The sequence below is a fragment of the Diabrotica virgifera genome, chromosome 6 (genome assembly GCF_917563875.1).
Source record: "Diabrotica virgifera virgifera chromosome 6, PGI_DIABVI_V3a".
NCBI lineage: Eukaryota > Metazoa > Arthropoda > Insecta > Coleoptera > Chrysomelidae > Diabrotica > Diabrotica virgifera.
Genome location: NC_065448.1, coordinates 51,873,355 through 51,899,873, shown reverse-complemented (window position 1 = coordinate 51,899,873; position 26,519 = coordinate 51,873,355). Strand labels below are relative to the sequence as shown.

The 26,519-nt window shown below is 32.9% G+C and overlaps 1 protein-coding gene across 2 annotated transcripts in view; it reads left to right on the top strand.

Annotated features, from left to right (window-relative positions):
- The window catches only part of LOC114325904 (cyclic AMP response element-binding protein A), a 609,112-nt gene extending 585,534 nt beyond the window's left edge, over nt 1-23,578 (top strand). For both annotated transcript variants that reach the window (XM_050654157.1, XM_050654158.1), the window contains exons 4-6: nt 388-699; nt 6,259-6,402; nt 7,724-23,578. In XM_050654157.1, coding sequence (XP_050510114.1) covers nt 388-699; nt 6,259-6,402; nt 7,724-7,939 — 672 coding nt within the window. In that variant the 3' untranslated portion in view covers nt 7,940-23,578. The remainder of the gene's footprint in view (nt 1-387; nt 700-6,258; nt 6,403-7,723) is intronic.
- The last annotated feature ends 2,941 nt before the right edge of the window (nt 23,579-26,519 follow it).

Here is a 26,519-nt window from a genome sequence, read left to right as displayed (position 1 = left end):
AATTATGTTTTAACAATTGCCATTGACAGTAATTAATTATTTGATAATGATCATTGTTGATTAGCGTTCGAACAACCGGCCCTTAATCTGTACAATTTATAAGACTATACAAATCAAAGAAAATACCTTTTTATAAATGCAATAAACACAATTGATTTGTTTTTATACCAAATTGCAAATAAAATGTGACAACTGTCAGATTTAACTAAAAAGTCATGTTAGAATAAATGTCATAAATGTGTATTTATCACGGACTAACCTTTTTTTTTCTATCATTTGTGACGCACTGAAAAATGCTCATGAAAAGAACCATATATGTTTACTCTTCCTGGCAATAATTTTTTATTGTGTTTATCGACTTATAATGAATCAATATTTAATTTTTAGTCTCCCTCCCACGAAGACCACACAGCTCTATTCAAAACAGCGACGACCACCCTCAAAACATCCCCTCACACAGTAATTCCCCAAAGAATACAGTTACCTATCCAAAAAGCGAATTCTGTTATCAAAATCGAACAAACAGCTTTCCACAATCTACCTCCAACGCCGCCATCTTGCAGTAGCAGCGAAGACAGCGAAGACAATGCGACCATTTCACAACCAAGCTCACCTGCCGCCAGAAAAACAGCACGCCTCCTGTTGAATCAACCTTCCACCAGACAGCCCATCAATACTCCGCTGATCAGCAGTCAGCCAGTAAGTTAAATTTTTGATTATTTTGTTTGTGTCTTAAATATACCTCGTCCAATTTACTTACCGTTGCACGTCATCCGCGCCATAGCCTGTGACACGATACCAACACGAAATATTTAAGCGGTGGGTGTGTTCTTTTTTAGAATCAAAATGATTCTAAAGGGGAACACACCTACCGCCTAGATATTTCGTGTTGGTATCGTGTCACAGGCTATGGCGCGGATGACGTGCAACGGTAAGTAAATTGGACGAGGTATATATCTTTAGAGTTATTGCAGAATAAACATCCTGGGGCAATATTCTTGGCCCGTCATTTACCTTTTCTTCTAGCTCAAAGGTCTTATCTCTTTGATCTTAAACTGTTTCTCTAGGAATTCTTCTTCTTCTCAGGTGCCATCTCCGCTACGGAGGTTGGCAATCATCATGGCTATTTTAATTTTTGAGGCAGTAGCTCTAAATAGTTGTTTTGAGCTGCATCCAAACCATTCTCTTAGGTTCTTCAGCCATGAAATTCGCCTTCTGCCGATGCTTCTTCTTCCATCTATCTTTTCCTGCATTATGAGTCGCAGGATGCCATACTTGTCGCCCCGCGTCACATGTCCGAGATACTGTAGTTTTCTTTCTTTAATTGTAAATTCAACTTCCTTCTCTTTACCTGTTCTTTTCAGTACTTCATTGTTCGTAACTCTATCTACCCAGGAAACCCTCATAATTCTTCTATAGGTCCACATTTCAAAGTCGTCTCATTGTCTCTACATTTAACGTCGATGATTCCAGTCCGTAGTATAGTACACTATATACGTAACATTTTGTTAGGCGTACTTTAAGAGCTAATGTTAAATCTTTGCTACATAGGACCTTTTTCATTTTCATAAAATTAAAACGTGCTTTCTTGATTCTGACTTTGATTTCTGCAGTGTAGTCATTATTTTCGGTTTTAAGTGTTCCTAGGTAAGTGTACTTTTTTACTCTTTCGATCTGCTGGCCCTCTACTATCAAGATTTCGTTAGTATTATGGTTGTTTTTACTAATTTTCATAAACTTCATCTTTTTGATATTGAGAGAGAGGTACTCCCTACTACACCTTACTATTTTACTCATGAGTATTTGCAGGTCTTGTAAATTATCGGCCATTATTACTGTATCATCTGCATATCTGATGTTGTTAACTAAGACTCCGTTTACTCTTATGTCGACTGTTTCATCTTCCAGAGTTTCTCGCATTACCTCTTCAGAATAAGCGTTAAATAATAGAGGTGATAGTATGCAGCCTTGCCTGCCTCCTCTCTTTATTTCCATTTCTTCAGATGTTTCTTTTTCAATTCTTACTATTGATCGCTGATTGTAATAGAGATATGTTATTAGTCTTAAATCTCTTTCATCTAGGTTTTTAGTTTTTAGAATTTCCATGAGTCGGTCATGTTTTACTTTATCAAACGCTTTATTGTAGTCTATAAAACAGACGTAAAGAGAAGGGTTAACATCCAAACACATCTGTGTCAGCACGTTGAAGGAGAATAATGCCTTTCTGGTGCCCATACCATTGCGGAACCCATATTGAGTGTCATTAATATCCAGCTCCAGTTTAGAGTGTATTCTGCCGTGGATAATTTTCAGCAGAATTTTCAAGGTATGTGACATTAAGCTTATGGTTCGGTAGTCACTGCATTCTTTGGCATTCACTTTCTTTGGCAAACACACAAATTCTGATGTCAACATTTCTCTAGGGATGATTCCTGTAGTATAGATAGCGTTGAACAGTTCTACTGTTATGTCCAGGTTTTTCTCGTTGACCAACTTTATCAGCTCGCTAGGTAATTCATCTGGACCAGCAGATTTATTGATTTTCATAGAGTTTATTGCCTGACTAACCTCTGATTTGGTTATCTCTGGGCCTACATCTCCAGTTTGGCTATCTACGGATGTACTAGCTTCTCTCTGGTCATGTAATAGTTCCTCGATGTACTCTTTCCATCGTCGTAGTTTTCGTTCTGTCTCCATTATAATATTTCCGTTTTTGTCGAGCAATATATTTGAGGTTCTTCTATTTCCTATTCCAGCTAGTTCTTTGACTTTTTTATGTAGGTTGAAGTTCTCATATCTGTTTTGAAGTTCTTCTATTTCTTTACATTTTTCAGAGAAGTAGGTTTCTTTAGCCTCCCTAATTTTTCTTCTTATTTGGTTTTGAAGCTGTTCTAGCGAGTTTAGATAGCGAGTCTTATTAATTGTTTTGTTTTTTCTTCTTTCATTCATCAACTCTAGAATTTCCTCCGTCATCCGTTTTTCTTTCTTACATTTGGTTGTTGTAAGTACTTTCTTACTTGGCTCTAATATAGAGGTTTTGAAGAATTGCCACTGCTGTTCTACGTTGCAATTATTTCCTGGGTTTCTATCTAGATTTGTGTTGATTTCATGTTTCAAATTTTCTTTTGTTTCTTCTGACTTAAGTTTCTGTATGTTAAGTTTATTGTTGTTGCGGCTTTTTTGCGTCTTTTTTAGTTGAAGTTGAAACCTAGCAATTCTTGCTGTATTCTTATTTGACTCTGCCAAGATGATGTTTACATCAGAATCAGTTATATTTCCTTTCTGGATCCGCGTTAGTCCACCTGTCAAGAACACATCTTTCTTGTGTACATTGTAACTATCGTGTTTTAATTGTAGAGTCTTAATTTCTTCGCCTCTTTCCATTGCTTCTTTTTCATTCGCTTCTCTGATTTTCCTTGTTATTATTATCACTTTATACATACAATATTCCGGGTCATATTTGGCTTGTCTTCTTTCGTCCATCACCTTCAGGATCTCATCTGTCATCCATGATTTTTTCTTAATTAATTTACCTGCCTTTAAGTGTTGTTCCTTTACATTTTAAACTATTTCTGTTATATGTTTGATCTTTTGTTCTTCGTTCGTTGCGTCCTTGATCGCAGTCAGTTGTTCATTTAATATGGCTTGGACCTCCATTTTCGTATGCTTGTGACTTTCTTCTCTGTGCTTGTTTTAGTTTTACTCGAAATATTTCCTCCAGTGGAACGTGGTCTGTCTCCATGTCTGCCCCCGGACAGGCCTTGACAGATGTGAAGCTGTTTCGGAATCTCCTATTTACTAAAATGTAATCTATGTGATGTCTAATCATTTTCCCGGGTTTTTGTTGAGGGAATATTCACGTGTACAACTTTCGAAGTAATTGGAAGAATATGTAGGTGACAATTAGTTCTGAGTCTTCTGGCGAATTTTTCCAAGAAGTTACCTCTCTCGTTTCTTGGTCTAAGTACATGCGCTCCGATGTACTGGTCGTATCTCCAGTTCCAAGCTTGGCATTACAAGAAGACAAAACTCATGATAATTACCAAGAAAAGTATAAACGACAGTCAACTCTACGTCAACTCTACGTCAACCAAACCTCAGTAGAAAGAGTGAAGCAATACCTTGGCCACATAATAAATGAAGAATGAAACAACTAGAAGATAAGTACACAAATCAGTAAAGCTAGATCCGCCTTCAACCAGATGAGGACCTTCTTCAAAAGCCACATTCTCTCTCTTGGTATAAAGATAAGAATGCTGCGATGCTATGTCATCTCTGTTCTGTTTTATGGTATTGAATCGTGGACCTTAAACGAAGATATGTGCAAGAGATTGAAAACATTTGAGATGCGGCTACGTCGGAAAATGCTCAAGATCCCATGGATATGCCGAATTACAAATGAAGAGGATCTCAGAAGAACGTAGAAAAAGCGAGAGGTACTGAATACCATCAAATCTCGAAAGCTACATTACTTCGGACCCATTATGCTAAATGAATCCAGAAATGCCCTTATACAAGCCATCCTGCAGGGAGAAATATTTAGAAGGCGAGGTCCACGAAGAAGAACATTGTGGTTAAAGAACATATAAACCAGGTCAACACAATATCTTTGCAAATTTTCAGCGTTGCTCCAGACAAGATAAAGACTGCCATGATGATCGCCAACATTCGTCACGAATAGGTACATCAATAAGAACAAGTGTGTTCGGCAAGACTCTTTCTGTCTTGAGCAATTCTGAACAGTTCGACTCTTTGTATCCCGGTCCATTCTCTGACATTTTTCAACCACGATGCTTGTTTTCTACCAATTCTTCTGCTTTCTGCGATTTTACTACAAGGAAGTGTCTCTGGTATTAATTTCGCTGATTTCATTTCCGTATACTTTTATTCTACACTGCGGTACAAAAAAATCGATCCACTAAAAATTTGGTCATTTTTGATGTTTCGAATTTCCTAAACCTGTTGTCCGATTTAAGTGATTTTTTACCAGGTTATAGCCTTATTCATTGACAATATCGCTGTAATAACATTGTTGCTAGACAGTCAAACTGTCATTGTATACCGGATGTACGAATCAAACTGTGTTTTTTTCTCAAAGTTCGCATCACCCTGTGGATTATTGTAGCATTTATAAAATACTGAAATTAAAACGCAACTATAGCCTCAGGTTTTCTTAACGTTTTGTCTTTCGATTCATTCGCTTATGTTGGATAATAAAAAAGTTAGGTACTTTAACAACTGGTTATGTTCGTCGTCAGTTCAGGGTGTTTCTAAATAAGTGCGACAAACTTTAAGGGGTAATTTTACTTAAGAAAATATTGACAATTTGCTTTATAATCATATGTCCGCAAACGTTTCGTTTTCGAGATACGGGATGTTCAATTTTTTTTACAAACTGGCGATTTATTTATTGCTTTAAAACCAGTTGAAATATGCAAATCAAATTTGGTGGGTTTTAAGACGTAGTTGTTGCACATTTTTTGACATACAATTAAGAATTTAATATTCACCATTGGCGCGCAAACTGGTATTATGACCGATAATATTACCCGTACGCACGGCAATGGTGAATATACAATTTTTAATTGTATGTTAAAAAATGTGCAATAACTACGTCTTAAAACCCACTAAATTTCATTTGCATATCTTAACTGGTTTTAAAGCAATAAATAAATCGTCAGTTTGTAAAAAAAAAATTGAACATCCCGTATCTCGAAAACGAAGCGTTTGCGGACATATGATTATAAAGCATATTGTCATTATTTTCTCATGTAAAATTACCCCTTAAAGTTTGTCGCACTTATTTAGAAAACACCCTGTACTGATGACGAACATGGCCAGTTGTTAAAGTATCTAACTTTTTTATTATCCAACATAAGCGAATGAATCGAAAGACAAAATGTTAAGAAAACTTGAGACTATAGTTGGGTTTTAATTTCAGTATTTTATAAATGCTAGAATAATCCACAGGGTGATGCGAACATTGAGAAAAAAGCACAGTTTGATTCGTACACCCAGTATACAATGACAGTTTGACTGTCTAGCAACAATATTATTACAGCGATATTGTCAATGAGTAAGGCTATAACGTGGAAAAAATCGGACAAAAGGTTTAGGAAATTCGAAACATCAAAAATAACCAAATTTTTAGTGGATCTATTTTTTTACACCGCAGTGTAGTTCAGCGTTTAGTACGATCTAGTATTCTACACAATCGAGTGCTCAAGTTTATCATTACTTATTAACAATATTTTACAGAAGGGCTCAACTGGCACTCTAGTCCTCACAGAAGAAGAAAAAAGGACGTTAATTGCTGAAGGTTACCCAGTTCCTACCCGCCTACCACTGACAAAATCAGAAGAAAAATCATTGAAGAAAATAAGGCGAAAAATCAAGAATAAGGTAATAACAAGATGATGTACATTATATTATGTTTCTTATTCGGTTATTTCTATACGTGATGATTCTTTTATTAATTTTACATTACCTACACTTTATTTGGTTTTGAACGACAATTATTGTAAACTCAACATGTGTATGCAAAAGATACATATTCATAATACTTTTAAAATCTTCTATAAAAACTTATATTGCAATTCTTGCTTTCTCTATTTAACTTTCTCACGCTGTAATAGTCCTGTCGCCAGGGGGGTACAACGGCATCCATAATTCAGATGGACTTACCCAAGTTTTTTTTATGTATTTTGACCCGTAGAACACGAATATTTTTTGGGTAACAGTTGATTCGAATGTCGATAAGATTGTTCTAAACAAAGAACTTGAGGAATTACATAACAGCGATTTTTCGCAATTTTTTGTATTTTTTGGGCGATTCACAGCAAAAAATGTTCTTACAAGTTTTTTCGTAAAATGCATAGTTTTCGAGATAAACGCGGTTAAACTTTCAAAAAATCAAAAAAGTGCAATTTTTTAACCCGAATAACTTTTGATTGAAAAATACAATAGCAATTCTGCTTACTGCATTTGAAAGTCAAATTCTATCGGTTTTGATCATTTAAATTGCTAAAAATTATTTTTTTTTATTGTTGAACAAAGCTATAAACACATAGTGTTTCCCGTGCCCAATGCATGCGTTTTAATGTACATAATATACGTAGAAATTGTAGTATGCGCGCCTACTCGTTCGATTTCAAATGAGAAATGCATTGAGAACATCATTCAAACACTATGTGTTTATAGCTTTGCTTAACAATAAAAAAATTAATTTTTAGCAATGAAAATAATCAAAACCGATAGAATTTGACTTGAACTTTCAAATTCTGTAAGCAGAATTGCTATTTTATTTTTCAATCAAAAGTTCAAAAATTGCAATTTTTCGATTTTTTGAAAGTTCCACCGCGTTTATGTCGAAAACTATGAATCCTACGAAAAAACTTATAAAAACATTTTTTGCTTAGAATGACCCAAAAAATACAAACAAATGTTTTGTTTTCCGAAAAATCGGTGTTATGTGATTCCTCAAGTTCTTTATTTATAACAATTTAATGGACATCCGGATCAACTGTTACCCAAAAAATTCGTGTTCTACGGGTCAAAATACATAAAAAGAACTTGGGTAAGTCCATCTGAATTAAGGAGGCCGTTGTACCCCCACTGGCGACAAGACTATAAGGGGTCAAATGTTTGTTAACTTATATTATTGCACAAGCAATAACTTAAATACTTTTTTATTATTTTTATTCATCGTTCTCATTGTTTACAGATATCTGCGCAAGAAAGTAGAAGAAAAAAGAAAGAATACATGGACCAACTAGAAAGAAAAGTCGAGCATCTCGTCACCGAAAACAACAGCTATAGACAAAAAATTGAATTTTTAGAAGATTCAAACGGTAACCTGCTTACACAGCTGCAGAAGCTACAAACTATAGTGGCAAGGACCCACCCCCAAATCATTAAGCAACTAAAGCAAAGTCATTAAAAAAGGGACAATCGATCGATTTAAAATCGATTATAATAGTATTTTATTTTTATCGTTATCAGTACAGCTATTTCAAGTCTATAAAGTACAAAGAGGGAAATCAAAATAACAAAAAACGTGAAGCTAATCTATTCGTGTTGCCAAATGCCCTTAGCATTTTGTGATTAATTTTTAAACAACTATCAGTTCAAATCGTCTAGTTTACATATTTATATATAACATTGTTTCGTCCATTAAATGCAATGATATCAATGATTTTGTTGTTACAAACAGCGGAACTGATAGTTTTTTTCTAAGTTACATCGATTCTCTGGAATTCATTTTAACGATAACTTAAGCCAGAGTCTTCCATCTTCATTCTTGTATACATTCCACAGCGTTGACATATTTACCTAATACCAAAGGTTCAATGTAAAAAGCTCAATAATATTTTTTTATAAAATGTATCTAAAAAAATAAACCGTTCAAACGTGTACTTAAAAATATATTTTAGATAGAATATGTAGGTATATGTGCCTTATAAATCCGTTATAAGTATCGATAGTAAGAACATAAGAGTGCGATTTTGGTTTTTGCTGAAATTCTTTATTTTAGCCTAACTCTAAAGAAGTATCTGATACGTTTTTTAGTAAAATTTTATCTTGGAACCCCTTGCATTTATATCGACTGGTTTTTTAACGTTTATTGTTTTAATTTGATTTTTATACATAAAACCCATGATACAATAACCCAAGATATGATACGTAGCGTTCCTAATTTCGTTCAGGTCGCGCATGACGTCACGTTGTGAGTAGATCCTTTAAATTTCGAATGCATTACCATTATGATTTGGGGATTTTAGCTTTTAATATCAGTTGTGAAATTTTCTAGAAGTGCTGTTTTGTTTAGTACGATTAAATATAATGATTGAGAACATAATCTAATAATAGAAATCAATTACACACATGATTTTTTATTATTAGGCAAGATACGTCTCATTATACATAATATATTAAACTGTATAATACATGTACTTACGATGAAATAAAGTAACAATAATATTGTAATGTGTTAAATGATAAAAAGAGTTAAATCTGCAGTAGTTATGAAGCCCATCAGTTATATTTTATCACTTCAAGATCTCTTATTCATTAAGTAATTATACAGTGCGCTGGAATAAGTGTTACTCCACCCCCTTATTAACTTATTTATTTTTAGCACATAATCAAAACACTCAGACAGGTCAATTTTTAAAATAATCATAGTATATTATAGCATCAATGTTTCGAACTTTACGCGATCCCTCTTCAGGTGACAGGCATAACTTTGATTTTTTTAAATGGGAAAGTACATCATGTGACACATTTAAAAGCTTTTGAAATACTGATTACAAAAATGTACAATACTGTAATCCTATTTAAGAGCGTAGGCGCAAAATTTCGGTCAAATTAATTTTAAATGCATTAATTTTTTTCGAATCCTGAGAAAACTAATAAGTATTTTTGAAAAATTTAAACGCAAAATGAGGGTCGGAAGTCCCTGAAAACTTTTATAATGTTTATTTTATTAAGTCAAAGGGGTGAAAAAAAAAAGATAAAATTTAGTCTGACTTTTAATTTCAAATATATCATTAAAAAGAAACTTTTTGTTTAGTCTAAGGGACTTTCAGCCCTCCATAATAATATAATATTTGATTCTGCGTTTAAATTTTTCAAAAATACTGATTAGTTTTTTAAGAATTCGAAAAAAAAATGAATGCGTTTAAAAGTAATGCGCCTACGCTCTCTCAAATAGGATTAAAGTAATATACATTTGTGTAATCAGCATTTCAAAAGCTTTTAAATAAGATATTACATTATGTACTTTTCCATTTAAAAAAGTCAAAGTTATGCCTGTCACCTGAAGAGGAATCGCGTAAAGTTCGAAACACTGATGCTGTAATATACAATGATTATTTTAAAAATCGACCTGCCCGAGCGTTTTGCTTATGTCCTAAAAATAAATAAGTTAATAATGGGGGTAACACTTATTCCAGCGCACTGTATTTATGATCACACCTGCTAATGGATATTCAAATATACTGGATATAACGACTATTCAAATCTAACGATGAATATAATATTTTTATCTATAAATTTTTCTTAATAATAAGAAAACACCAAGGCATTTAATTTATTCAATAAAAATTTGTTAACGTTAAAATTATTGTCTGCACGTTTGCATAATTGTTTCCACACACATCGCACTTTTTTGTCTTTTGGGAAACTAAAAAACTTGATATTCGTATCGAAACCTTGTGATTGATTGTAGACATTACAACCAAACACGGCACACCTCATTTTTAATAAAAGTTTAACAAAATATAAGTAAAATTCACCTTAAACACAAAAATAATAGTATATTATTCAACGAGCATGTAATAGCCATTACGTGCGAGTAGAATTCCATACTTTTTCTACGACCTTTTTATTATTTTATTAGTAAAAAATATAATTATCAACTAATCGAGTTTTAAATTAAAATAGTTTATCAAAATACTTAAATGCTGTTTACCCCTAGTACGTGGCTAAATAATTGGTTGCCTACTATTACCCAATTCTTATTTATTATAAAAATGCAACAAGAAATAGTCAGTCCAAGTTCTATTCGTTTTCGAAAAATTATAAGCATAAATTTGTACCTACTGTCAGTGAATCTAATAAATAGGAAATGGCTACTGTGGGTGGACGTATTTCATATAGCTATAATGTATATTTACATTTAACTATAATATAATATATTTAATAATATAACCATATATAATATGTTATATCATATTTAACACAATATAACTTGAAAAAGAAACACAATATTAGTTATAAATTCCAATTAACACCAACAAAATGCGCTAACGTCAATTAAATAAATGATAAACGTCAAAATTTTTAGTAAACAAGACATACCTAAACGTAAAAATATACTGACATTGTTACAGTTAAAATTCCTTTAAAATTTTTCCAGGTTAATTATTGATATAAATTACAATAATTAAATTATGTATTAAATAAGCAAGTTTAAGTAATTTTGTTTGCAGTTTATAGAGATACGATTAATATTAAAATTGGCATGCGCCACTTGAATCTAACTTCAGCCCGTGAGTAATGACCCGCGAGTAACTTCAGCCCGTGAGTAATGAATTATTACTCACGGGTACAGTAATGGGTGCTATTCTCTATTAAAAAATAGCGAATAATGAGCATATTATTAAACGGTCGTAGAAAAACACTGTTTACTACACGACAACACTGAATATAATGCTGTTCTACTCACAGAGTGACGTAGCTACGTAGGCCCCGCCCACCTGCTCCATGTCATATGTTCAGAGTTATTGTATCATGCATAAAACCTGATCGAAGGACCAATACGTTTTGTATATATTTATTAAGTTATATTAGTAATGAGAAGTGAACGCATTTCTATGTTCAAAGATTACGGTGTTTGAAGTGCTCCCTAGTTTTTACTGTCTTTACTTATAAAATTAGAGTATAAAATTTGAGGACTTTTTGTGTAGGTATCTCAAAAAGTGTGTTTTATTAACATAGCTGTTTTTTTATATGACTTAGCTTGAGAAACATTCGTACCAAATGTATATTTTTTGAAAAGCTGAAAACGGGACCATGCTTTTTTAGTACTTATGTTGCTTAATTTTTAATTTAGATTGCATAGAAATCCGTATTGTTTAGTATATTGGCATTGTAGGATAAAAGTTTTATGGCCTTATAAATAGTTTATTGATATTTGTTTGAATACGATAACAAAATAATTAAAAAAATATAGAGATGACTATTATTTTTGTACTCTTTCTAAACTTTTATCCTTTGGTGTTTATTAGCATTCTTAAAATTTAAACTTATTCTAATGCATAAAATCTACTGGATGATTCATTATTTAGAAAATTAAACAGAAAATAAAGGAAAAATCTAAGATAGTGTATAGTTGGTTTTAAGAATGGGGATAGGCATTTTTATTTAGAGTGAAAAGTATTATACTTACTTATGTTTTTTGTGGAGTTCCTGTCAAATTAATGAGTCCTTTAAAATAAATATTTATTATTCATTATCCTATTGATAATTACAGGACAGAAAACTACAACTATATTGTCATAATTATATTTTAAGCTTTTCTCTCTTCTTTTATTCGGGACACAAAAATTAATATAATTTTAAATTTTAAACAAAAATTTTAAAAAATATCAGCAGATGAGAGACTGAAGATAGCGTCTTATTCTTGTAGTGCCTGTCCGATTCTGATGTTGGCGACCATCATGGCAATCTGTACTTTGCACATTATAGTTCCGAAAAGATTTGTGGTTTTTTAGTTGAGCCTCGTGCATAGATTTTTCAGCCAGGAAAATCGTCTTCGCCTTCCTGGTCCTCGCTTTCCTTCTACTTTCTCATGTAAAATTAGTTACAGCAATCCATATCTTTCGCTGTTTCTCGTGATGTGACTGAGGTATTCAATTTTGGATGTTTTTATTGTGCTCTTTTTCTTTTGGCATTATTAATAAGACGTCCTGATTAGTAACATGGTCGGTATCTTTAGGATTCGATGATAAAGCCACATTTGGAACGACTCAATTTTCTTGTAGGTAGAGTCTGTAGAGTCCACGGTTCAACTCCGTACAACAGTATTAGAAAGATATCACATCGTAATAACCAATGGCGGCTGATCAGAGGAGGCAAGGGAGGCTTAGCCTCCCCATAAATTTTTTACACATGCTACACTGTTTTGTTTACTTTTCTATTTTGCTTCGCGTTAGAGATATCGGAAAAAGTTATTTCAACAAGTTATTCCAAATAATATTCTAACCTCACATACCAAATTTCATCACAAAATTCGCACTTTTAGTTTTTTCATTATTTGTAGTCAGGATCCTAAAATCCAGTAATAACCTGATTGTTATTATCATCAACAGCTATTGCTTTCCATATCCTATATTTTCGTTTAAGTTGGTACTAAGATAGATGTATGTTTTTACTCATTTTATTCGTTGACCGTTCACTGATTCGTCCAAATTGCTGTTCTTTCTTAGAAATCATCACACGTTTTGTTTTCGTAATGTTGAGTGAAAGACTTATCTCTGACTTACTTCTGAGATCCTTTTCATTAACTCCTGGAGGGTTTTATAACTGTCAACGAATACCACCGTGTCGTCCGCATATTTGATGTACCTATTTATTGATATATTCTCCGTTAATTCGAATTCAGGTTTCAACATCCCCTACTGCTTCTTGAAACATTTCCTCAGAACATATGTTAAACAGCAGAAGTGATAAAATACATCCCTGTAGGACCCCACGTTGGATTCCTATATGGTTTCTTCTTCTACACGTGCCATCTTCGCGACGAAGGTTGGCAATCATCATTGCTATTCTTACTTTTGACACTACAGCACGAAAGAGTTCAGTTAAACTGCATCCAAACCATTCTCTGAGATTTCTCAGCCAGGACATTTTTCTCCTACCTATGTTGCACCTTCCTTGAATCTTTCCCTGCATAATTAATTTTAGGAGTTTATATCTGTCATCACGTGTTATATAACCCAAGTATTGAAGTTTTCTTATTTTGATGGAATCCAGTATTTCCCTGCTGTTCTGTATTCTCCTTAGTACTTCCTCATTGGTTATTCTGTCTGTCCAGGAGATTCTCAGCATTCTTCGATACGTCCACATCTCAAATGCTTCCAATCTATTGAGGCATTGTTTATTGGAGGCATTAGAGGCGTTGAGGCATTGTAGGAGTCCATGTCTCCACACCATACAAAAGAACAGAAAATACATAACATTTTAGTACTCGTTTTCTAAGATTTAGGCTGAGGTCTCTACTACATAATAATTTCTATTCTAATTCGGATTTCTTTGGTATAATCGTTTGTTTCACTAATGTTTGTCCCTAAATAGTTATAATTCTGAACTCGTTCTATCGTCTTATTATTTACGTGTAGATTTATGTTTCTAATATTTTTCTTTGATATAACCATGAATTTAGTTTTCTTTATGTTTAGTGACAGACCAAATTCTTCACTCATTGCAACAACCTTATTTAAAATTCTTTGTAGGTCTGTAATAGATTCTGCTATTAGTATTGTGTCATCGGCGTATCTAATTTCACATATGGGTAGGCCATTTATTTTTATGCCTGCTACTTCATCTTCTAATGCTTTTTTGAATATTTCTTGTGAGTATGCATTAAACAGTGATGGCGACAAGACACAGCCCTGTGTAACGCCTCTTTTGATTTTTATTTTATTGGTGTTTAAATTATTTATTCTTATGGCAGCTTCTTGTTCATAATACAGATTATTTATTATTCTTATATCCCGTGTGTCGATGTTTTTTGTTCTCAGTAGTTTTATTAACGGATTATGTTTCACCGTATCGAATGCCTTGTTATAATCGAGGAAGCAGACATAGATGTCCTGGTTTGCATCTAAACATCTCTGTATTAGCACATTTACTGCAAATAATGCTTCTCTCTTTCCTTGTGCATTTCTAAATGCGAACTGAGTTTGTCTAATGTCTTGTTCTAACTTTTTGTATATTCTACGATGAATAATCTTTAGAAATACTTTGAGTATGTGGCACATTAGACTGATGGTACGGTGTTCGCAACATTGTCTGGCGTTTCTCTTTTTCGGTGTAGTCACGAATGTTGATAGAAGCCATTCTTTAGGTAATATACCTGTTCTGTATATGATATTAAATAATTCTACAATTACATGTATATTGCCGTCGGCTATAAGTTGCAATATTTTTGTCGGTATTTCGTCCAGTCCTACAGCTTTCCAAGTTTTCAGTTCTTTAATGGTGTGTTTTACTTCACTTTCTATTATTTCTGGTCCAGTCTCCTCAACGAAATATTCGTTATCTATTGTGTCTCGGTTGTCATTAAACAGCTGTTCTATATAGTTTGTCCATATATGGTTTAATAAATTCTAAATATGTATTATTAGAATGTGCCAGAAATATCATGAGATGAGATTGTTGTTGGGCTGAAAAATTCTTGGCCTGATTTTATTTTTCAACATAACCTCTAATATTAATAAATTTCATCCAGTTGTTCCCAATCCTATTATTTCTCCTTATGGTGTTCCTGTGCAAGTGCTGCAACGTACTCATCAATGCCTTTTTATTGACTTCCGCAATGATTTTTAAATTGGATGAAAAGTTCAAAGCGAAAAGCGCTGACCAGCGATGAGGGAACTTAACTTTTGAGAACAGCTGGGAGTAAATCTGGCAAATAAGGTGGATATTCCAGCAGTTCATAGCTCATAGTCCAAATCCTATAATTTTCCCTTGGCAAAAATACTTTTGCCTGATTATTTTTGGTGTATGTATACAAACAGACAGATTATTTAGTGTTGGATTAGATATATTCCTCTGAAGGAGGCGCTAAAATTGGCAACATTGCTTGTGAGAAGAAGTTACATGGCTACTGTAGAATAACGAATGACTGAATGAATCGGCACGAATCAGGTTCACTAGGTGGGAAGCGGGGAAGCAGTGTTGCCATGTATATCTAATATCTAATTTAAAAGCGAACAGTCTGTATACGATTTTGTTCTTTATAATGAATCATCTGGTTTGAATGCTTACCTAAAACAGACTGAAATTTTAGAGTCGATGATTTTTATATACAAATTTATTCCGTTGAATATTGGTCTGAATAAGTGCAATTAAAAGGTAATCGATATCGTAAGCTTAATGAATATTTATATACAGGGTAAAGTGGAAAGAATCACTTAGGACGTTTTTGTACTAGATAATCTAATTTTCAAAATGATTCCAAATATTTAGGTAAATATTATAGCGTATGCTGATAGATATTTGTAACCGAAGAGTATTTTCTTAAGTAAATGTAAATTGTAATTTTTAGATAAAGAATTTATTACTGCTTAAATAATTTTTGAAAATAAGATTACAGAGTTTAAGTTGACACAAGAATGAGTGGTACTAATTGTTGATTAGTTGAACATCCGGCTCGAAGGACCAAGTGTTCAACGAAACAATATAAAATATTTAAACAAATACTCTAAACGATATAAAATATTTTCTTCAAGTCCTATCTCCGCGATGGAGGTCGGCAATCCTCATAGCTATTCGGACTTAAGAGACGGCTGATATGAGAAGTTAATTTAATGTACACCCACTATTTTAAGTTTCGCAGCCATGATATTTATTCTAAAATGCTTGGTAATAGCGTCATCCTGTCTGACACCTCTTTGAATTATCTTGTACTACAGGGTTAAACGCTTTGTGGAAATCTATAAACACTAATACCAGAGGTGTTCTGTTGTGTTCTTTGGATTTTTCAGTAAGTTTTCTTTTTAGTTTGCAGGTGGTCGTTGGTGCCAAACTGTGATCGAAATCCCGCTTGTTCTTTCGCTTGGTACGTGTGTAGTTTTCATCCAATCTTGTTGTTATGAAAGACTACTCATATGTATTTACATTTCCCTACACCTTTTAACCTTTCCGTATCTAGTAATATGGTAGATGTTTTCGATCGTTTTAATTATTCCTCTCTGGCGTACAATAAATGGATAACATCATTTAATTTACCCTGTCAAATGCCTTCTTTAGGTCCACGAAACATAAATATGCCAACTTGTTGTATTCTAATGGTTTCTCTGGAACTAAATCAAATTAGTACTATTAATTGTGTCAATTTAAACGTTTTTTGTTAACAGTTTAAAAAATAGTGTCTATGTAAGTACGTTTTAAAAAACGAAAAACGATTGTATGAATATATAGCTGCATTTATATTGTATATAAATATTAGATATATCTGTTGCATTATTCAGAGTTTAAAATATTTTATACTTATTATATTGTTATACAATTGAAACATATATTTAGGAGTGTTTAGATTATTTAATCTTAAATGTTTTGAGATTAAGTTTTCAATTAAAAAACGTATTGATATCGATAACAAATAGCTCTAAATTTTAACCAAATACAATTTACGGAAATTACATGTATATTTGAAAGTTAATAATTTCAATAGAACTTGGTTATAAGGCTAAATATTTTAACTTTTAAATAGTGTTAGCCTTCAAATTATAAAGATGAAGCCTAACCTAACTTAACCTAAATTATAAGTGTGGTAATCAAAAGATTAAATTATGGACAAAATAATTTTAATTATTAGATTTAAACGCCTTATTTTGCTTATACAGGGTGTTTGGTAATGAATGGGTCATAGCTTAACTTTAGATTCCTGACCTTAAAATAGTTCGATTTAAGCTAACTTACCTTAGTACGAAAGTTGATAATAACCGAAGTACAGGGTGTCAAATTTAAACTTTTATTTTATTTATTCTTGAATATTTCGTGACAGGCATGAGATAACAACACGAAATTTGGTAGGTGGGGGTATTTTGGAACGAGAAATTAAATTCGTCACCAAAAAGCGTATTACCCAAAGGGCGCCACATACGTCTTTCAACGCTCATTGAATACGTTCAATTTTTTATCCCCCACTCTACATACATTTGAAAAAAACTTTTATTTTCTTAATATTTTTACTTAAAAAACGTATACTACATTCATCTCGCTAAACTCAACTATTTTCGAGATAAACGCATTTTAAATATGCGATGCAACATAATTTTTTGCATAAGATCATTGTAGTTATCTACACCCGAAAATTAAACTTGAAACCACAATAATTGTGCACGTTCTTACATTTATGTCATCGCATCGCAAATTCCATTTGAAGATTGCGATATATTTTTGGGAATTAATATGGGTTTAATTTATTTTTATCTCGAAAACGGTTTAAGTAAAGATATTAAGAGAACAAACATTTTGATTCAAAAAGGATATAGAATGGGTAATAAAAAACTGAACGTTTTAAAAGAGCGCTGAAAGGCGTACGTGGCGCCCTCTGGGTAATACATCATTTTTGGTGGAGAATTTAGATTTCTCGTCCCAAAAAAAACCATTCTTACCAAATTTCGTGTTGTTGAAAATATTCAAGAATAAATAATAATAATTTACCTTTGACACCCTGTATTTTGGTTATTATCAGCTTTCTTACTAAAGTAAGTTAGCTTAAATCGACCTATTTTAACATCAGGAATCCAAGGTTAAGCTATGGGTCATTCGTTACCAAACACTCTGTATATAACGTTGCTGTGTCTCACTTTTATCTAATAATTCAACATAATAATAATATAACAGCTGTTGAGATATAACAGCTTTTTTGAAAAAATTTAAAAAACTTCGATAAATACGATGAACCAGTTTGTGGAAAATATCAAATGGTTTGTGGCCCAATGGCAATCAAATGGATGAAGTCAATGCATATTTGTCTACTTCTACTGAGAGTTAAGACAAGTAATATAAAATATTACATTGTTTTAATTGACCAAAAATTTATTTTGTTACGAACTTTGTATCCAGTGTTTTTCTATCACAAGAGGCACAAAGAAATTAAAAAGAATTTTAGTAATAAACGAAATTTCTAACTTATTAAATTATTGTTTTTATCAGGTGGTTTCTTTATCTAGGTAAATAGATTCAATGAGATGGATTTGAACCTATTCCACTGCGACCTTTTCATATCTCTTTTGGTCCTCTAGACGTAGATTACAAAGAACCATTGCTGGCACCAACTGCTGGCACAGAACTGACACCAAATGTGCTCTATTGTTTCTTCCTCTAGGTGACACAATCTGTATAGGTCAGCATCTGCCAATCCCATCAACTTCAACTGTCTATTCAGCTGCTATGGCTTTGATTGTTTTCCTGTCTATGCCTATTAGGACTGTCGTAAATTTTGGCTAAGAATGAACTGTTTCGTTTGTTTTTATCCTGGTGATCCTTCACAATTTCAGGGATTTGTGAGCTACCCACTTTCTTGTAGCCGTTATTGTTACTACCTTTGCAACGCCCTAGAAGGTTCCGATCCTACCAATGACATTGATGAGCTTTGTTTGACCATTCCATCAGCCTTTTCAGTGCCTTAAGAGTTGCCTGGCTATCTATGAAGATATTCCCATCAAATTCCAATAACAGGTAATACATAATATTTACGAATTGTTTAAAAAGTTATATTTCAAAACTATTTGCTTTTTAATAAGCTTTTATGCATTGTTTTATAGTTGTCCTTCCTCGTTTTTTCGTTCACAACATTCTAAATCAGTTGTTCTCAACCTTTTTGAGTCATGTACCACAAAATCCTTTTAATTATTTTTGGTTTCGCCTAACTGAAATACCTATCATGCTGGATTTTGGCTGTTTTTTGTATGGATGTACCACAGATTGAGAACTTTGAGAACTGTTTCAAATCATTTTACTAAGGCATTGTGTTGTTACAAAAGTTTATGTTGGTCCATATATTTAATTTTCACAATTGACAAGAGATGGCGCTCTTTATATTGAGTATCCTATTAAGCATATTTTTGAAGAACTATATCGATTTAAATTATGTTCATGAGCATTTTAGGAGAGTTATTCCTATAGACTAGAGTTAAAATTTAGAGCTCGGTTATCAATTATTTATAAAAGTTGAAGCTTCATGTTTTATATTCACTTGTTTATTAGTTTTTGTAAATAATATACGAGATATGTTGCGAGAATTTAGTATTTAACTTGGAATTAATTTAGGCCGTAGTGAATTTTACTAGAAAATTAGACGACTTAGAATTCGACTAGGTTTTCTAATCGTGGGTATATAACAGATAAATATATTATACTCTACATAGGTCAATTTCCAGTCAAGTTATTTATGTTAACTTATTTGGTTAATAAGTTTAGGAAGGTAGAGAATAGCAGCTGGGAAAAATAATGAATATATGTGTACATGTAAATGAATTGAAAAACATATTTTACTTAGGGGAGTGTAGGATTTAAAACCAAGGTCACATTTAATAATTAATTTTATTATTCCTTCAGCTAGAGACGCACCCATTAGACCCTATATGAGCGCTTAACGTGCCTGTTTATCTGATAAGCGCGCGTTTGCATGTGTACGATACAATTCATTACTTGGTAACTTGAAACGCGGCGTCTAACGTCCTCATCTGTACGGGGTCTTAGAAATAAAAAAACCGATACTTTAGTTTTGTACTGTCCATCCTTGGATTAGAGCAAACTGAAACAGATATAAAAAAAACTTATTGTCGCATTCGGGTTCAGCATTAAAAATGGTAAAGCCGGAAATTTTTTAATTTTAGTTTAGATAAAAATAAAAAATATATTTACTCATAGACTATGATAGTGAGATATTATTTATTCTAAATCATCTTATACGCTCTGAGCTTCGCTGGTATCGCTAACTAGCGGATTACTAATGCAACTTCCGTCGGAAATTTTTAAATTTATTATTTAATTTTTATCGCGTAATATTTACAACGCAAAAAAGTAATTAAATTGTAATCGATTTTTTAAAGATTTTGTTAATCATTTTGACGTTCTATTGATGAAATATTAGTTTCTTACTTCGGAAACTTTCACAATTATCGTGTAGATGGCGCTTAGGTTAATAGAATAATTTATAAAGTAAGTTATCAATCAAAGTAGCACATAAAACGACAATAAATATCGTCTCCATACCACCAGATTGACAACAGGTGGAATACTTTCTTTGGTTACACCTCCTGAGATTTTCAAAATTTATAAATCATACAGGATGCCGAGGAAATTAAGATGAGAGAATTTTAAATAATTCACAACTCATCTGCTCAGCGTGGTAAAAGCTCCAACAAGAAAGATTCCTTAATACTCAAACAAAAGAGTAAATGACTTAAAAATGTATAAACATTATCAATTTCTTTGCAACACGAAAATGCAGCAGCTGCATAATACTATGGTCAAATCTGAGAGTGCAGTAAGAGTCTATACCGGTTTCGGGGGTTGTTTCCCCCTCATCAGTAGTCCCATATCATCCTCTCTCAGATTCTTACCCGTACCACACTTTGGGCCTTTCCGAATTGCAAAGAAAGAAATGTCACGGATGAACTAATTCACTAATTTTTAATTTTTAATTCACTTACTCTTTTGTTTGAGTATTAAGAAATCTTTCTTGTTAGAGCTTTTACCACGCTGAGCAGATGAGTTGTGAATTATTGAAAATTCTCTCATCTTAATTTCCTTGGCATTCTGCATGATTTATAAATTTTGAAAATCTCAGGAGGTGTAATCAATGAAAGTATTCCACCTGTTGTCAATCTGGTGGTATGGACACGATATTTATTGTCGTTTTCTGTGCTACTTCGATTGATAACTTACTTTGTTTTTCAGTAGATGGCCCTAGTTCATCCGTGACATTTCTTTCTTTGCAATTCGGAAAGGCCCAAAGTGTGGTACGTGGCAGAATCTGAGAGAGGAGGATATGGGACTACTGATGAGGGGGAAACAATCCCCGAAACCGGTATAGACTCTTCCTGCACTCTCAGATTTGACCATAGTATTATGCAGCTGCTGCATTTTCGTGTTGCAAAGAAATTGAGAATGTTTATACATTTTTAGAATAATTTATAATTACATATTACGAAATATTAAAAAACTTAAATGCAGTACCTATTTAAAACGCAAGTAGTTGGTAAAAATATATATCATAGCTTTGACCAACTAATATTATTTAAATAATTAATCACTTTGACATTTATGTCAAACTTCCAGAAAGAGTTCACTGACTTGTCACTACTGGCGCTCACAAACTTTTAAATATCCCCTCTACGTATGAGCTCACAGCGTATAACGGGTAACTCTGTTACACACCAGTCTCAGTAAAAAACAACTTTAATTTAAGTAAAAATGTCCTGTCGAAGTTATCTACGACGCTACGATCCACTGTTGATACCTGCGGCCAATAAATACGGTTAATTGAAAGGAAAATAGGATGCGTTACGTAATATACACACACATCAAGAAGAAAGAACCATCAGTAATTGTTCTAGGTTTGAGCTAGGATGTATCGGTCAATAATCGATCCGATAAGGAACGGGAAATCGACCAATCAATACTTGGTCGCCGCGGCAGGACAGTTTATCCCTAAATCGCCGCTTTAAGATCCGGTTTGGGAGCTGCTACTAAATCAACACTTTAGTAGAAGCGGTAAAGTCTTCAGTCAATACCCTTGGGCCAGTCAAGTTGTTACCAGATTAACACTCCGGTAAAACTCCCCTCTCTATTGTGGCGAACTTCGTTTTATATCGTTGCCAACGGTCCATCTCCACTGCTCATCGATTGCGGTGGTAAGGTGGGAGTGAGTGCAATAAGGAGTGGGCAAGCCATCGGCGCGAGCTGGCGACGCTCTCGTTACAATATTCAGTCAAGCTGAAGTGCCCAAGTGGTCAAGGATACGGACTTAAAATAAATTGGACTCTGTTCACACGTATTCAAATCATGCCCATAGTGTAATCAGTTTTGTTTTTATTTTCATATAAAATTAATTTTACTAAAAACTCTTATTAAGTAATTCTATGTTGGGCTTAGAGTTAATATTTTCTCCTCAAATCCTTTCGTTTACATTACAAAATAACCGTTATTTACATGTATGCTTTCAACGTATCATATGTAAAAAGATCAGCAGTAGCTTTATTGTTCGAATGCTCATGAGTTCAGAACAATTAACACTGTATCAAGTCAAAAGAGACTTTTAGACATTGTTGGCTTTGAATACTGCGTTTAGGATATTACATTTTATCTTCTTAATTTATTTAGTTTTAAAGTTTTCACCTCAGTGAGATTTGACCTCGGGTCTCCTTGCACACCAATGATGAATACTGTCAAATACACCAACGAAGCCTAAAAAACAGATTTTCACGAACTAGCAAAGTCTCCTGAAGAATCCTTCCTTGAAGTAGCGCCAAGAAATAAGCTTCATGTGAAAGATTCATTGTAAACGGTTGGATGAGCTCATTTACGCGATGAGGGGAGTCCGTTATACAACATATAAACTTTTTCAATTTTATTAAAGCTATAACAAGGGTGTTAACTTAATAGCAGTTTTATGTAATTAAAAAATAATAAATAAATAATAAAGTTACTGCATTTAATTTTAAAAATATTATTTAAAATTTAAAAATACAGAAGATATATTATGAAGTTTCGCGCTAGTGTACAGTACCGCCTACTTTAACATTTTTTTTTATGAAATATTTCTAAATTTTTTCGAGAACTAAAATTTAACCAATTATATTATATAATAAATCAGCGGAAGATGGTATGCCTCGTGCTGCCCGCAGTTATGATTTTTGTACGCTTAATAGTAAATACACTCCCCAAAACTTTTAATACCCGATAGTTTTGAGTATTTCATACCTCGTATATACAAGAAACAACCCTAAAATTATTTTACATAACAAAATAAACATAATATTTACTTATTTTATTCTAGCTGCTACTATCTTTCTTTTCGTCCATTGTTATAGTATGCATATATTGCATTTTACTTGAAGATGATTTTATGATTATTTATTGAAACCTATATGTATTTTTGTGCATTTGTATGTATTTATAATGTGGAACACAATATTATGTGCAACATGTTCCTTTTTTAATAGAGGGGCCACATAAGTTTAAGAAATTTTGTCTGTCTGCTTAATTGCACTGGGTACCAATAGCATTTGTTTGTGTATAACAAACATAACAAATAAAAGAAATTATTGGAAAAGTGATGTTTTTATTTCATTCCCTTTAATTTGTAAGACATTACTGAAGATTCAAAATGTAGATCTACAATCGAAATAGTAGACAAATAAGGTTAAACAATACCAATGTAGATCACAAACAAATCAGAATGCATTGATATTCGGATATCTATGCAGTGGCGGCCGGTCAGGGTCGGCAGTGCCGACCCACACATTATGAACACATTGTAGATTTTCTAAATATTTAATTTAATCCAGAGTTGATGATATTTGTTTCTGTAAAATAAAAAAAATCTGTGAGATAATACAGACTAAATTTAATTCATTGTTTTTAAAAGAATTCGATCAATCCGATACGTTACGTGATCCCTACGCGTAAGAAACTTTTCAAATTAATAATCCCAGCCGTGCATCCGATTGCGATTGTATGAATTCTTTTTTATAAGATCAGCTTCGCTTGACGGCAAGCCGTCCCTAGATCTACGATTTGAAGCGCTGCGCTGTGGAATATTAGACAACCAATTATACATTTCACCATAATTTCACCCGTATTTGAATGGCAGGGTCCGGCACATAAACAATCTGCCGATCGGTGATAGGTAGACACAGCAGCAGGCAAGCCACGTAAATCTAAAGTGCGCTCGGGATGAAATTAATTATGAAATAAAGTAGCTTTTGGAATTTTAAATCTCGGTTAGTTTTCACTGTAGCAGATTTTCGTAAACAGCTTTTGGAAGTTTTTAATTTTATTTTATTAAAAAAGACGACAATTTTGCAAGTGATAATATTATCTGGATTCGTGAAAAAATCGGTTTGAAAACTTTACTAAATGATTATTCTTTTAATATTTTTTTTACATATTTTTAAGAAAGTGTTTACCCAAACTGATGTGATATTCAATGTTGTTGAAAATCAGTCAACTGACATTATTTATTCCAAAAATAGAATAACAAAGCTGGTAAAAAATCTCAGAGATAGTAATTTTCAATATAATATACGCAGTGACGTTTTGGATTCGCTTGATATTTCCGACCCCCAAAAAATACAAAAGTATGACACAGATCTCGAAAAACCAGTATATTTTGAAATTTTTGATACTATTATTATTTGTGCAAATATACTCCTTTTTTTCAAATTTTGAAGATTTGCAAATTTTTTAAGCTTTGCAAAAATTTAAAAGTTACGCCAAAGAATTTTCAAAGTATCTATTAGACAAGTCTATTAAAACTATGCATTATTCTTTAATCAAATAGACAACTAAAGAAATGAATTAAAAGTTTTATATGCTGATCCAAATATTTTCGGAAGATGGGATAAGTTACAAAATATGTATAATTTTATATACTGCAATTCATTGCAACAAACTGTTCCCGAAATTAATAAATTATTATCATGAATTCTCCCATTGCTACCAACTTTTGCCTTAAGGTGATACAGTAGCGATCAACAGTAGGTAGCAACAAAAATGCGGTCCAAGATTCCGAAAGTTCTACGAACTTTCAAAAGTGAGGCAACAGTGCGTCGGTGATTCGACACTGACAGTGACGTTTATACTATCAAAAACAATAATTTTTATACAGATAGGGGTGAAATGTTGCCAAGTCAGTGACGTTCGATTTCTTGTTAAAAAAAATCGATTTTTGGTAGTTTCAATGTGACACAAAGTCTAGGCACGGGATAAAAAAGTTTATTTGAAGAAAGTGTATTTTTTGTCTTTCTTAATGGCGGTACAGGCTCCTTTTTGCAATATTTTATTTAGTTATAGAGTAATTTCCACATACTAACATATTTCTGAAATTGGGCTCTGTGTCGTCAAATCTTTATTATATTACGAATAAGTGTGCCAAATATCTCCACAAAATATTCAAAATTACAGCCGCAATCTTGGAACGCGTTTGTTGCTACCTGTTGATCGCTACTGTTTCCTCTTAAATGAACGGGATTTCTCTTGTCTCAAAAGTGTCAAAACGTATTGTCGAAACACCATGAAACAAAAGAGTATGTCAAGCTTTTCTCAAATGTCAATAGAAAAAAACTATTAAAATATCTCCAACACATTAATAAATTTTACGATGATGTTATAACCCATTTTGCTACGTCCAAACAACATAGACTAAAGTTAATTTATAAACATGTTTAGGATCTAAATCTAAATCTAATGTGAAAAAAAAAACAAAAAAAACAAAAAAAATAAATAAAAAAAACAAAAACCAAAAATCAAAAATTTTCTATGATGATTGAAGCCTTTCAATTAGATGGTATACCTATCTGAGGAGACAAAAACCTTGCCGACCCTGTCCCTAAAGCCACGAGCCGCCACTGTATCTATGTATGTAATACCTATACGTTAGAAGGTCCAGAAGCCTGGCAAAGACAACAAGCCGCCTGAAAGTTACCGGCCTATCGCCTTACTCAGTTGCTGTTATAAATTACTAGAACGACTCTTATATAACCGAATATGTAACACCATTGAGGACACCGTACCAATTGAGCAAGCTGGATTTAGAAGAGGATGAAGCTGCTGTGACCAAGTGCTGCCCTTAACTACATTCATCGAAGCTGGCTTTGAAATACGTGAAAAATCTGCCATAACATTTACAGACCTTACGGCTGCCTATCACACTGTTTGGAGAGAGGGCCTTATTTATAAGTTGATAAAAATTATCTTCTTGAAAAATGAACACACAAATAACTCGAAAAGTATTGACTTTGTGACTAAAGTGGCTTAGAATTAGTGTCAGTTAATGTAATTCCGGACTTATCTTGAACGTATGTTTTTCACCCCCGAAAAGGGGTAAAACTCACCCCCAAAGCAAAAGCACACATCGCCACAATATCACTTTTTTTTGTTTGATATGCATACACATAGCTAACCTATGTGTATGCCAAATTTCATCTCAATTCGAGCGGTTCCTTAAAATTTACAACAAAAACCGTGAGTAAATGGACTATAAATTATTAGCT